Below are 14,154 nucleotides of genomic sequence, written 5' to 3'. Positions count from 1 at the left end.
CCGCCCTGCTTGATGCCACCAAGGCCTTTGATACCTTAGAGTGGCCCTTCCTGTTTTATCTCCTCAACGGTTTGGGTTTTAGCCAAGTCTTCTTACGCAAAGTGCAACCCCTTTACACACTGCCTACTGCCCGTCTCCAGATAAATGGACAAATCTCAGAGCCCATCCCCATTGGGCGCGGTACTCGGCAGGGCTGTCTGCTATCCCCCATGCTTTTCACTGTGGCAATGGAGCCCCTCGCGGCTCGGCTCCGACAACATCATACCCAGAGAGGCATTGGTTTTGCGGCTCGTGCTCTGCTGGTCTCTATGTACGCGGATGACGTTACCCTTTATGTTCGCAATCCCCAGGAGAACCTCAGCCCGCTGGTCCATGAGGTGATACGTTTTGGCGGCTACTCCGGAATTCAGGTCAACTGGAATAAGTCTGTACTATTCCCACTTACATACGCCACAACGCCCTTTGTTCCAGACTATCCCTTTTGTGTGGGCTTCGGAGCCCACTAGATATTTGGGCATTTGGGTTGAGCAGGGACGTGGATGAACTTAGGAAAGTTAACTTGGGCCATGCAGTGGACTGGTTCGAGTCCAAAATCCCTCTTTGGATCCGGCTGCCACTTTCTTTAGCCGGGCGAATTGCCATCGCCAAAATGGTGGTACTTCCGAAGTTTTTATACTTATTCGTCAACATCCCCATCCCTCTCACCTCTCACTTCTTTCGCAAAATTCGCGCTCTGCTAACTACTCTAATTTGGGCCGGTCGGCAACCCCGGATCGCCTACAGCACCCTCACTCTCCCGATGTCACGTGGCGGGCTCGGTGCCCCAGATTTCAAGCTTTATGCCCTCAGTGCTCAGGCCAGTTTTCTCCATTTCTGGCTTCACCCCACTCCATTTCAAGCCCACGTTGCAGTAGAGGCTGACCTCGCTGCCCCGTGGCCACTCACGACTGCCCCATTCTCCTCTGCGAAACTCCTCCGCACTGAAATCGACACGGTTGAGACACTGCGCTGGGCTTGGGATGGGCTCAACAATGTTTTGGCTCTGCTATGCTTTCCACGAACAACATGCCAATCGCTCATCACACCGCTTTTCTTCCTCTCCAGTCTTCCGGAATGGTCAAGCCTCTTAGGCTTCGTTAAATTTTGCCCGGACGCCACCCGTCGTTTGACTGCTATGCTGCTGGTCCTTGCGCGGCGTAGGGTCTCCATGTGCTGGGGTAGCAGGCCTGCGCCTAAAGTTGCCCTCTGGCTTGAGGATGCCTCCCGCTGCCAATCCCTCCTATCAGAGTTCTGGGACCTTCAACCAACCAGATCACGCCCAGTTCACAATTGGGGTCCACTTGTGACCTACCTCTCAAATCGTGATTCACAGCGCCCGGCGACCTCTCCCGCGGCGGCCGCAGGTGAAGGTCCATGAGCGGATTCCTCTCTGCTCCCACTCCCCTCCTGCCTCCGCCATCCCTCCACCCCACTCATGGTGTCTCTTTCTGCTATCTGTTTCACCTCCTTTGTGGCTACGTGCGATTGTCCCTGGATCATGCCCCCTTGGGTCACAATTTTAAAGATTACCTCTGCTATGCTGTGCTTACTTCTTTACAACTGTGGAATCTTGTAACTGTGCTGTGCAACTTTTCTCAATAAAGGTTTTTGTAAAGTAAAAAAAAAAAAATCTTTTCCTCTTCTTGTCAGAGACGGTGTTCTAACTGTATTATGGTTCTTGGCTCATTTTAATTTTATTAGATGAACGTTTTTAAACTCTAAAAAAAAAAAAAAAAGTCAGTTGGCTGGTTTCCTGATGTACCTCAAAGTCGTCCGGGAATTATTGCTTTAACGTGTGGATTGGTATTTCTTCTTTTGTGATTTTACAATTACACCTGTTTAAATGTCAGCACCCTGGTGCGGTGGCATATTTTTCTTCGTGGAGAAGAAACTCCTTCCCTGTCACCTTTTGGGGTGCACCATTCCCCTTCACACCATGGTAACAGGTTTAATCCTGCCTGTGTCGGCAGTAATTCTTTCACCATTTCCAGGGTGTTAACGGAATGGGGGAGTTTGTGAATGAGCGCAAACTAATGGCTGCGATTAGGGCTCAAGAATGTTGTTGCAGCTCTGACACTTTATTGCCCCGACCATCTTCAAACTACTATCCTGGCTTCCTGTCAATGTCCCAAATCACTAGGAAGACCCTCTGCCCTACCCACAAATGCATCCCAGGTTGGGTCCCACAAAGACTCCAATAACAGTATACGTCACTGGTACTCGCTGCACATCCTCGCCTGCGTGGGAAGTTCGAGACTACAAACTGTATCACGTACCGCTGTCAGGTAATTACAGCGTACGTGTGCGCCTGCTGTAATGGATGGTTCTCGTTTCTTAAATGTACTCAAATTCCCACTTTCAGTGTGCTGAATTCCCATCTCTTCTTGCCTCGTGTTGCTTGGGCCTTGTCCATGTGCACAAGGATGACCATCCCCTTAATGTTTGTTAGCAAGGAAAATATCTCCCACTCCATTTTTGCTATTAAGACAGACAAAATTGTGATGTGGTGACCCCTCACAATCTTCGCACAAATGCCACTTCATCTGGTGCACTAATGGCCATTTTAAAAAAAAGGCATCTCTCACAGGACACTGTATCTGTCATTTGTAAACTGAAGAAGCATTGGCATAGCCAATAGGGCTCGCCTTTGGGACCTTATAAGTGTTTAGCCATGCAACAGTTGATGATGTTGCACCAAGGATATTGTGCTGGATAACTAAACACTTATAAGGTCCCAAAGGCGAGACCTATTGGCTATGCTAATGCTTGTTCTAGTTCTTACTAACTTCATCATAACCCTCCATGGCAAAACAATCTGGAGATGGAGTTGATGCCCGTGCACACTATCGTCCTAAGGAGGAGTCACCTACCTTGTGACTACAAAGACTTCTTCCAAGACAAAAACAAAGTGCAAACATCCAAGCCCAACATCAGATGGCGATCTATGCAAAGGTATACAAATTTACAGCTCTACATGCCAAGAACAGGTGCATACTGGTAAGAAGCATTTTCCTTCCTACAGACTCCACATATAATCTTGATGTAAATTTGATCCCAAAGGCGGTTTGGCGTCCGCAGTGCAGGAGTTTGTTCTCCAGTCCTCAGTGTAGATCTGCTGTAGAAAACATTCCATGTGGACAGACCGGCAATTTGCCACAATCTCATTTCACAATACCATCCTAGGAAACCACTTCGCTCCGGCCTGGCCTTCCTAGCAATAGTGCCCAGAATCAGGAGAGTGAGAGCTGGAGGCAGGATGTTCTCTTACAACGCCGCCAAGTTGTGGAACCTCCTTCCCCTTCAGCTGAGATCCAATCCCAACGTCCTTCCGGAAACAATTAAAGACTTTTCTTTTTACCTCTCCAAACTAACTCCGGCTATTCACCTCTGATAACTCATCATACTCTTTGGGTAGCGCTTGGACGCCTCAGGGCAGCAATTCGCGCTTTATAAATCCACGTTTCATTTCATTTCAGACCAACATCATTAGCCCAACAACTCTGACTCCACACCTGGAAGCCATTCTTTTGATACCTTGATACCTTTACTGTACAGTCTGTGCAAGAAGTGGTTCATGGGAGGTGTGGCTCCTGGCTGTTTGAGTACCATTTGATGGCTTACTAGTCTGTTTCCATGAGCTTAGTAACCTGGTAAGTAACATGAGAAGGATTCCGGGTTACTTGAGTACAGTACTGTCTGCGTCGGTTCTACCCACTCTTGCTAAGCCAGTAGAAAGTACGTCAAGCCAATCGATTGCATTTAGTGGTGGCCTGACAAGGTGAAAGTGTTGGGAATCCCATAGATGTGGAACTGTTTTGCTCGGCAAGTGTCTGGGTGGATTTGTGGAGGAGGGAGCCGACATGCTGAAGACACACGGATCAGGAATCCTTTTAACATGACGAGTGTTCAGGTGTTTCCAAGAGTGGTCTTAGAAGGGAGTTAATGTTTTACTGTAGACCTTGAAACCCCTTGCTGAGGGTGTGTGCAGTGATCTTACTGTTTCCCGAATGTAATCTGTTTATAATATTTACAGAAACAAGGTGAGGAGGAAGTGGCCTCTCACCATGAGGCGGCGTTCCCGATCGCTGTGGTGGCGTCTGGAATATGGGAACTGCACCCCAAGGTTGGGGACCTTCTGCTCGCTCACTTGCACAAGAAGTGCCCATATGCTGTACCTTTTTACCCTGCGTATAAGGAGGGGACCCCCCTGGAGGAATATCAGAGGTAAGTGTGTGTTATTGACTCTATCACCTTCTGAGCTAGTAGGGTTCAAGTTCCAATATATCCTTAATCATGCAGCATATACATCTAAACAATGAATCTAAAACTGAGTGGCATACCCACTAAACATATACAAAGTGTCTGAAAACGAGTGGCAAAAGCGAGGAGCCAGGTGTAGTCAACAAAACAGACGCTGCTTTATTTGTGGAGCACACACGGATTGGATCACTGAAACAACCATTGAACAGGATAGCCGCGTTGACCAACATCGCAGTCACTGCATCTTAATCCATTAAAGAGGAACAAGGGTGGTTTGCCTGTGAATATCAATAAAAGTGTAATGGGCAATAAGACTGTTTATTTAAATGCACCTGGCACCTCTATATTCTTCAGGGACACCGGGCCTTAAAAGCAAACGAACCAGAACGGAACCACCCTGCTGCTGATGGCTAGAGGCGGAATGTCTGGCTATTATCTGGGACTTGTATTCCCCATATGATCAAGCCACATAAATCAGAAAAGTTTAAATAATAAAGATACTAGTGCGTGAATTTATACTTATTTAATACAAAATTATTCAAATACTTTGATTTCTTGATTGATTGATTGATTGAGGTACTTATAGAGCGCAGCTATCACCCTACGGGCATCTTGGCGCTTGCATTGGGAACCCATCCTGGTTTTACCCTGTAAGATAACCCGTACTGGGCATCCCCAAGGTGAAAGCCAGGCATGTTGACAATTTATAGAAGTACCAAGGAAAAAGAACTTAAACTCAATAAGTGACACACAACTTAGATCTTCATCCCCGTAACAGATTCATTCAAACTCCTCATCCATACCTACTCACACCCAAAATCACTCAAACCATACACATACTAATATCACCCAACACACAATACAATATACCCCCTTTGGTATCCACAATACACATCAAGGTACAAAAGTACAGAAACAGGAGCAAGAGACAATACATCAGGATACAAAGGAGCAGTCTAACGCTTCATATGTTTCTCAGTATTGGATGGGTTCCTATTTAAAACAAGCATTTGCAATGCAATAGGTCTCGCATTCACACGAGTTTGATCTATCGGCATTGCAAATGACACTGCCTTTTATTTATGTTTTGGGTTTTAAAACATAAATTAAATGTATTATCGTTTGCAATACTAATAGCTTAAACTCTCACAAATGCGAGACCTATTGCATTGCAATAAAGGGCCTTCTCGACCGCTTGCTAGATTGTAGATACCAGAGGAAGAAACCGTCCGGTGACGTCTTCAAAGTAGTGATAAATAGTGCAGTGAAGAAGATGTTTAATTGTTGTAAATAACAGACACAAAGTGTGAAGTGAGAGTTACATATGATCATAGCTATAAACACTATCAAAGCGCTTCAACACCTTTCACTCTAGGATTACACTGTAGCCATTCTCTGTCAGATAAGCCCATTGAGGAATCGATGAAGAACCTAAACAAAATACTTACAAATAAATATAGGATAAAATAAAGTACCTTGAGCATTTTCAGTGTTTAGTTAGTCTAACATAAGTTGGAAGGGCGTTGCAAGTCAACCAAAACTTCGTACAACCTTCTTGTAAAAGTATGGTGCCCGCTCAGTCCTTACAGGCAGGGTTCTCCGAACTGAACTCATTATCCTTTTTACGGACGCTAGAGGAAACTTCATAATAAAAGGTTGCATGCATTCCCTTTCAAAGCCTGCACTCATGCTCTCTTATGCAATACAGTTTGCTGAAGCACTTAAGTGAAATAAATGAGGAACTTAGAATGTAGAACTAAAACAACGCAATATGCTTCCCGTAACCTGTCAACAAGCGTTCGCCATTGCGGGTAGGCAGCGGGCCATCTGTTTTCACTCAGCTGTGTTTATATTTGCATCTCACTTTCGCTTTCACTTTCACTTTAAGTGAAAGCGCAATGCAAAAATAAAGACGTGGCTGAGTGAAAACAGATGGCCCCGACAAGAAAATGCTTCGCGACAGCCGCAAAGCAGACGAGTCTGTCCGGATGGGCCGTCTGAATAGGAGAAAGGGCAGCGGCAAAAAAACAAACCTTTCCAATGGCAGGCCACCGTTCAGCATAAACTGTGACGCGAGCCAATGAAAATGAGGGGCGTGGCTTCGAGCCCCCTTCTGAAATGTCCTTTCACTATAGCTCTCGCCGAGCGAGCAGCGCTGGACACTGCAACGCTAGGCGAGACCTAAAAAATATATTAATATAGAACTAGTTGGTATAATTCAGGTCTTCCCTGGTCACAGTGCCCTGGGTACCTGGGGTAGCATTTACCAGGGGCCCACCTGTGGCCAGAGATGCCAATTGGATTTTGGTTTCAATGCAGTTTTAGGGAATGAACATAGGACCTGGGTACACGATTAGCAGGAGCCCAGGGCTCACTCAAAGCACATCAGCAGTTCAGCAAAACGTGGGGGCAACCATGCAGAAAGAGGGCACTTTTACACAAGAGGGCAAGGGCGGATCGATGAAACGAGTGCGTACCCCAATGCGTACTGTCCATTATGATGTACTGTATAAAGCGCTCCTCTTGGTTAACCATGTTATTGATTCGAAGACTTCTCACTCCGGCCTTGGCTACATAGAGTTTGTGTTTAAAGTGCCTACAAACTATTGTATGCTGTAATGTTGTTGTTTTTTCATTATGACAAAACGGAAAAATAAAGTTTAAAATGTGTATTTGACTAATTTTGTTTTAAATACGTATACAGTCACGCACTAGTATCTTTATTATTTAAGCTTTTCTGGTTTATATGGCATGGTCATATTGGGGATATAAGTCCCAGATAATAGCGAGATTTTCCGCTCTAGCTATCGGCGACAGGGTGGTTCCGTTCTGGTTTGTTTGCTTCATATAATTTACCCCTGATTCCCTGCCAATGTATTCAGGGGCCCTCTTTCTTCTGAGGCCAGTTGTAAACTATAAGGAGAATGACAGCTGTATTTTAAAATGATCACTCTCTGTTCCTAGTCGTGCTGAACTAGATATTCTACTTGAGGTCATAGAGGGGCAGAGTAGAGTAAGGACAATTGGATACTACAAGGAGGGTTGTAACCTCATGTTTTATAATGTGTAATATGCAATATTATATTACTTTGCTATGTTATGCCTTGTGATTTATGTATTTTACATATTTACTGAGGGAAGAATAATTTACTTAAAATCCTGAAGAAGGTGGTGTGATAGCGCTTTAGGCCATAGAAACAAGTCAACAATTTTCTGTCCATATTTACTCTGCACTGAACAATTGTGCATGAGATAGGAATTCATAATTGTACAGTGACAATAGTGACTTTACAGAATGTTAGACAGATTAGTATCTTTTTTTATTGCCCAATCTGTATTTATTGTCAACATGTTTCTAATTTATAAGCATGTTTTTCTTGAGAAATGTTAAACCTTTTTTAAATACGTTTTTTTTTTTTTAAATAAAAGAAATTGTGATTTATAGTTTTTGTCAAGTGGGATTTAAATGTTTGCACAGATCACACACAGGGTGGTTCAGATGTGTTCCTCTCTTCTTGAAGCCGGACAAACCCTTCCAAGGAGTTACCATTCTCTAACTTTTGATAAACTCAGTTGTAATTCCCTAGAATCGACAACCCCAGCGGGGCAGTTACCTCTCGGTAGCTGAGTGAGTCCTTTTGATTTCTGCTACCTTTGATCTGCATCCTATTATTATCTCAAATATCCTATGCTTAATTGCAGCTGCTTCTTTGTGAATGGTGTAGAACTGTATAAGAACTATGTTCTTTGGCAAGGAATTGGCAGCGTAATTGCCCTGTAGTTGCAGCAGTAATGTTATTAATGGAAAATACGACTGAGCTTGAATTACTACTGCTGATGCCAGTGCAGATGCATCTTTCAGGCCAGTCTAATGGGGAGCTTTCTATTCAGTGGCCTATAAAGTCGAATCTTGCCGTCTGGTGCAAGGATGGGAGTCCTAGCATGAGCATGGAGAGCTATGCCATGCTGGTCACTTTGAGTTTCTGGACTGCCTTGTATTATTCCACTGTGGACTCAAATATTTAGGACTCCTCGGAGGGGCTCTACGTTCTCTTACAAGATCACATCCCCGTTGTTTCTGTTCCAGCTGGAACTGTTGCCATTTCTTTCTGGCCTCTAGTTCTGCACCTGGAGACCCCTGCTCCCTTGTGGCTGTGATGACTGGTCACCTTACTCCTCCTCTTCCATCCTGTTGTCTGTCCACTTCCCATTAAATTGGTTTCTTCGGAGGAGGGGGAGAATCGCTCTACTGCAACCAATGCGAGGCCTTCCATGGCTGATTTAGCACAGGATTGGGTGTCTGGGGAGCAGCAGTCTGTCTCAGGGCCACTATTACTATTGTGTTTTATTTGGGTAACTGGATTACCCCCTTTAGGTATATGGCTTTCAGATGTTGCGCAGTACATGACACTCGGTGTCCTCTCTGTTGTGTCATCAAAGATGAACAGTATCTTTTTACAGGCAAAATGGGAAGATAAAAATGACGTTATATGCAACCAGAAAGGGCTCTCAACTTTTGGTGTCGAAATAGGTTATAGATTTTGTAAGAAAAATGGGAAGATATTGAGGGAGTTGTCACAAGGGAGTCCCAGGCTGTCCACAGAAGGCTCTGGAGCGGTCGGTGGTAACTGCATGAGTTCAGAAAGATGAAGGAGCTGTTGATTATAGACAGAAGATGTGGGAGCTGTCTGCGATATGGATGCGGGTAGAAGATTAGCGAGCTGTCAGTGGCGGCATGGGATCGCGCAGAGGATGAGGGAGATGTCGATGGCATCTTGGATGCAGGCAGAAGATAACTGTCAATGACATGGGTTCTGGCAAAGGGTGGGGGAGCGGTTGTCGACATAGTTACAGCCTGAAGAAAAGAGAGCTGTCTGCAAGGATGCAGGCAGAAGATGAGGGGGCTGTCAGCATGGATGCAGGCAAAAATGAGGGAGCTGTCGGCATTTATGCAGATGGTTAGGGAGCGGTCATCATGGATGCAGGCAGAAGATGAGTGAGCTGTCATCATGGATGCAGGCAAAAGATGAGTGAGCTGTAGGCATGGACTCAGGCAAAAGTGAAAGCTGTCTGCATAGATGCATGCTAAGGTGAGGGATCTGTTTGCATGGATGCTGGCAGAAAACGAGGGAACTGTGAATGGCGATATGGGTGCAGACAGAATATCAGGGCCTTGTCGGCATGGGTTCAGGCGACGGTGAGGTGGCTGTAGGCATGGATGCAAGCGAGGGTAAGGGAGCTGTCGTCATGAGTGCAGGCAGAGTTTTAGGCAGCTGCTTGGCGACATGCGTGCAGGCAGAAGATGGAGCTGTCAGTAGCTACTGATGCAGGCAGAGGGATCTGTCAATTGGCGACATGGGTGCAGTCAGGAGGAGGGAGGGGGTTCTGCTCATCATTGGAGATAGATGAGGTTGCGGTCAAATGGTGGCATGGGTACAGGCTGTGGATGAGGGAGCTGTCTGGTGATGTGGGTATAGGAATAGGAGGAATTGATTGATAGTGACATGGCTGCAGACAGAAGATGTGCCAGCTGTCAGTGGTGGCATGGATGAAAAGGGAAGAGACTGGACATAGTTGAAAAGAGAAATACATAAAGGTGATGAGGATGACCCAGAAAGGCCACAGCCTTCAAGGGTGCACTGTTCAGGCCCAATAGTGGCGGCAACTGTGTCATGTAAACCTGCAAATTGAATAACATGAAATGGTTTTGATGAATAGTGTTTGCACTGACCTGTCTTTCTTCTGTGGCACAGGGCACTTGGATACCAGGTAGAAGATGGCAATGTAGAGCAGCAGGACAACTTCTTGAAACGAATGTCTGGAATGATCCGGCTGTATGCTGCTATCATACAGCTGCGATGGCCGTACAGGGATAAACAAGGGGTAGGTATGCTGCACCACAAGGGCAACAGTGAGTTGTGTGGGCTGATTCACTGTGGAGCACCTTCCATGCCTTCCTTGTGCACCTGTGAAAAGGCTTCCATTCACATTTGCTTTCAGGGGATGCTTCTCTACCTAAGATTGTCATGTTTAGCAATGAAGCAAGATGAATGCCTGAGTGGGTACAAAAGGGTCTTGGCTCATATGATTGGATAAGAAGGAACTCTTCCATTCCCATGGTTGGGTGGAAGGAGGCTCTGTATCTGAAAAAGACTATTAGTTCTAGGTCCCTTACCTTAGAATTACCCCCAGGCATCAGACTGGATCTGGGGAATTTTTCTTCAGCAGTATCCCTGCTCGTCAGTAGGTGGCGTCGGTCGACTCTGCGTATGCTGTTTTAGTCGCTGGGATGACGTCACGGTGCCTACTTAAACGCCACCCCTGCTGGCTAACGTCAGTTCTTTCTTTTTCTGCTCCAGCCTAGCGCAGAGAGAGCTTACTCCTTAGTCATTTTTTGACTAAATTTTTTTGACTTTTGTCGACGTCTTTTTTCGATTCTTCGACTCCTGGTGTGCGAGGGAATCAAGCCTTGTAACTCCTGTCACAAGCTGATGTTTGTGACGGATCCGCACCTCGTGTGCCTCTGGTGCCTGGAGCACTACCACGACCCGAAGTTGTGCTCCGACTGTCGGCCCATGAACCCGAACTCTTTGCGGGAGTGGAAAACGTTTGGAGGCCCAACAGTCGGCTCCGCGTCGCTCCTGGTCTCGCTCGAGGGGAAGGTCTCGAGACTGGTCGCCGAGCCATCACACCTCGTCTAAGTCTTCGCACTCCTCTGGTAAGTCAAAGCACAAGAAGAAGGTGAAGAAGCACCCCTGCTCTTCGCACCCCCCATCGGTTTGCTAATACGACGCGGGACCCGCAGCGTCGTCAATCTAAGTCTCCGGCGACTGACTCAGGGACGACTCCGCGCTCCTCCCTCCCCCCTCCCTCCAAGGAGCCGGGGGCGTCCCCTTCCAGCTTCGTATGTTTGTAGAAGCTCTCCATCATGTGTTCGGGCAGCCCGACTCCTCTGGTGCACCTTTGGGCCTCGCAGAGCTGGTGGGGGCCCTGGACCTTCGATGCCGGCGGGTCCCCATGGATCCAGGCCTGGATCCGGATCGACACCGCTCAACCTTCATCGGCGTTGATCCCGCCTGCGCCGGCCGTCCCCGTCCCCGAGATGGACCCAGAGCCGGATCGGCGCCGGAGGGTACTTTTGTTCACTTGTTCATCCCAGATGTTCCCTATTGCCCGGAGGGTGGTGATGAGGACTGAGAGGGGTTGCTGGACCCTTTAACTGACCAGCTGGTAGAACCGGACTGGAGAGAGGAATTGGGTGAAACCAGTGGTCTGGATACCTCCCCAGATCTTGGCATGCTTTCTCCCCATACCGTGGCTACTGAGGAGGGAGCTTCCTATGCAGTGGTGGTACGTAGGGCAGCTAAGGCTTTGGGCCTGGAGCTCCCTACTGAGGCAGTCAGGACTAACCTCCTAACAGAGGTGCTTCAGCTGGCGGCAACTTCTTCTGAACCCCTCTTGCCCTTCAATGAAGCCCTCACAGATGCCCTTCTGGGCACTTGGTCCAAGCCCAGCACAGGGGCTCCTGTGGAAGAGACGTTTGCCCACCGCCACCGACGGGCCGATCTCATATTTCTCATCCAACACCCTTCCCCCAAGAGCTTGGTGGTCCAAGCCTCTTCTTCCTAGGGCACATTCCCTTCTGCACCCCTGTATAGGGAATCCAAGAAGCTGGATCATCTTGGGAAGCACATGTTCTCTTCTTGGCGCTGCGGACTGTGAATACTGCATGCCTCTTGGGCCACTATACCCATACAGTCTGGGATACGGTTGCACAAGTGCTGCCTCAGTGCCCGGAGGAGGTCCGAGCCATTCTCTCCCAGGGAGTGGAGGATGGGAGAGAAGCAACAAAATTCACAATCTGCTGTGGACTGGATACCACCAACTCTCTGGGCAGAACGATTGCCACGTCGGTAGCCTTTCGGCGCTACGCCTGGTTGAGGACATCTGTTTTTTGGGGGGATGTTCAGTCAACCTTACTGGACATACCCTTTGATGGCCGTCGCCTTTTTGGTGACAAGGCAGACTCTGCGCTGGAGCGCTGTAAGGATTCTCGGGCTACGGCCAGATCCTTGGGCATCACTGCATCCTTCCGTCCACCTCAGTCGGCCTTTCGTGGCTACGGAAGGGGCACCCCACCACTTCCGACCCAGTCCAGCCACTGACCCACACAAGCTGCCTAGACTCTGCGTGGCCATGGACGTGGGACCCAGCGACACAGGTCTGGGAACCAGTGGGTGGATCAGTCCACCCTTTCCCCCACTGCATCAGCCTCCAAACCCTCCTAGTTTGACCTTTCAGGTCCATCAGCAGCCAGTGGGTGGCAGGATTCACAATCCCCTCGCCCACGGGCAGTCCATTCCATCAGACAGGTGGGTTTTGTAGATAGACCAAATGGGCTACTCCCTGTCCTTCAAGACTGCCCCTCCCTCCATGCCACCGTCATTCGATCGTATGTCGGAGGATCACTTGGCGCTTCTCCGCCAGGAAGTCTCTGCTCTCTTGGCCAAGGGAGCTATCGAGAGGGTCCCGGCGCCAGAAGTAGGTCATGGTTGCTATTCCTGCTACTTTCCGGTGTCCAAGAAGAACAAAGGCCTGCATCCTATCTTAGACCTCAGGGCGCTCAACCTCTTCCTATGGAAGGAGAATTTCAAAATGCTAACGTTGGCTCAGGTCCTGGAGACTGAATGATGGCGTTGGACTTGCAGGATGCCTATTTCCACATCCGCGTCCTGCCAGCCCACAGACGTTACCTTCGCTTCACGGTAGGCCACAAGCATTTTTAGTTCACTGTGCTACCCTTTGTCCTTACCAGTGCCGCTCGGGTGTTTCACGAAAGTAATGGCAGTGGTGAGCAGCTCATCTGCGCAGATCAGAGGTTCCAGTCTACCCCTATCTCGACTGGCTGTTGAAGGCAGGCGTGCCCCAGGCTGTCGTCTCCCACCTCCAGACTATGGTGGACATTCTGCATTCGCTGGGGATCTCTATCAACGTGCCGAAGTCACACTGGACCCCTTCCCAGAAGCTCCTCTTCATCAGAGCGGTTCTGGACACAGTGCAGTTTCGGGTCTATCCTCCCGAACAGAGAGTCCCGGATATTTGGGCTAGGATTCCAATCTTTCAGCCTCTGTCCCGGGTTTCTGTCACGATGACCCTGCGGCTGCTGGGCCTCATGGCCTCCTGCATCCTGCTGGTGGATCATGCTCTGTGGCATATGCGGGCTCTGCAGTGGGATCTGAAGTTCCAGTGGGCGCAGCATTAGGGGAACCTGTCCGATTGTGTTCAGATCTCGGAGGACACTGCACGCCAACTGCAGTGGTGGCTAATGAACCAGGATTGGGTCAACGGCAGATCCCTCTCCCTTCCCCAACCAGAGTTCACAGTGGTGACCGATGCATCACTTCTGCGGTGGGGCGGCCACATGAGGGAGGCGGGGGATCAGGGGCCTCTGGTCTCCGGCGGAGTCCGAGCTTCACATCAACCTTCTGGAGCTTTGGGTGATTCATCTTGCACCAAAAGCATTCCTTCCCACTGTCCGGAAAAGTGTGGTGCAGGTGTTCATGGACAACACCACCGCCATGTGGTACTGCAACAAACAGGCGGGGTGGGGTCGTGGACCCTATGTCAAGAGGCCCTTCGTCTCTGGACATGGCTGTGGAACATCAGGGCATATCCCTGGTGGTTCAACACCTGGCAGGTTCACTGAACGCCAGGGCGGATGAACTCAGCCGCAGGTGCTTGGTGGGTCACGAATGGCATCTACACTCAGACGTGGTGCAAGGTCTCTTTCGGCAGTGGGGAGAGCCTTGGTTAGATCTATTCGCCATCGGAGAGAACGGTAAATGTCAACAGTTC

General features: G+C 48.5%; 1 protein-coding gene across 1 annotated transcript in view; it reads left to right on the top strand.

Moving 5' to 3' along the window:
* Positions 1-14,154, top strand: part of GLE1 (GLE1 RNA export mediator) — a 336,359-nt gene that overhangs the window by 266,979 nt on the left and 55,226 nt on the right. The window contains exons 11-12 of the mRNA XM_085614075.1: positions 4,073-4,263; positions 10,053-10,182. Coding sequence (XP_085470201.1) covers positions 4,073-4,263; positions 10,053-10,182 — 321 coding nt within the window. The remainder of the gene's footprint in view (positions 1-4,072; positions 4,264-10,052; positions 10,183-14,154) is intronic.

The sequence above is a fragment of the Triturus cristatus genome, chromosome 1_2 (assembly GCF_964204655.1).
Source record: "Triturus cristatus chromosome 1_2, aTriCri1.1, whole genome shotgun sequence".
NCBI lineage: Eukaryota > Metazoa > Chordata > Amphibia > Caudata > Salamandridae > Triturus > Triturus cristatus.
Note: the sequence above shows the minus strand (reverse complement) of the source record. Positions and strands in the feature narration are given on the sequence as shown.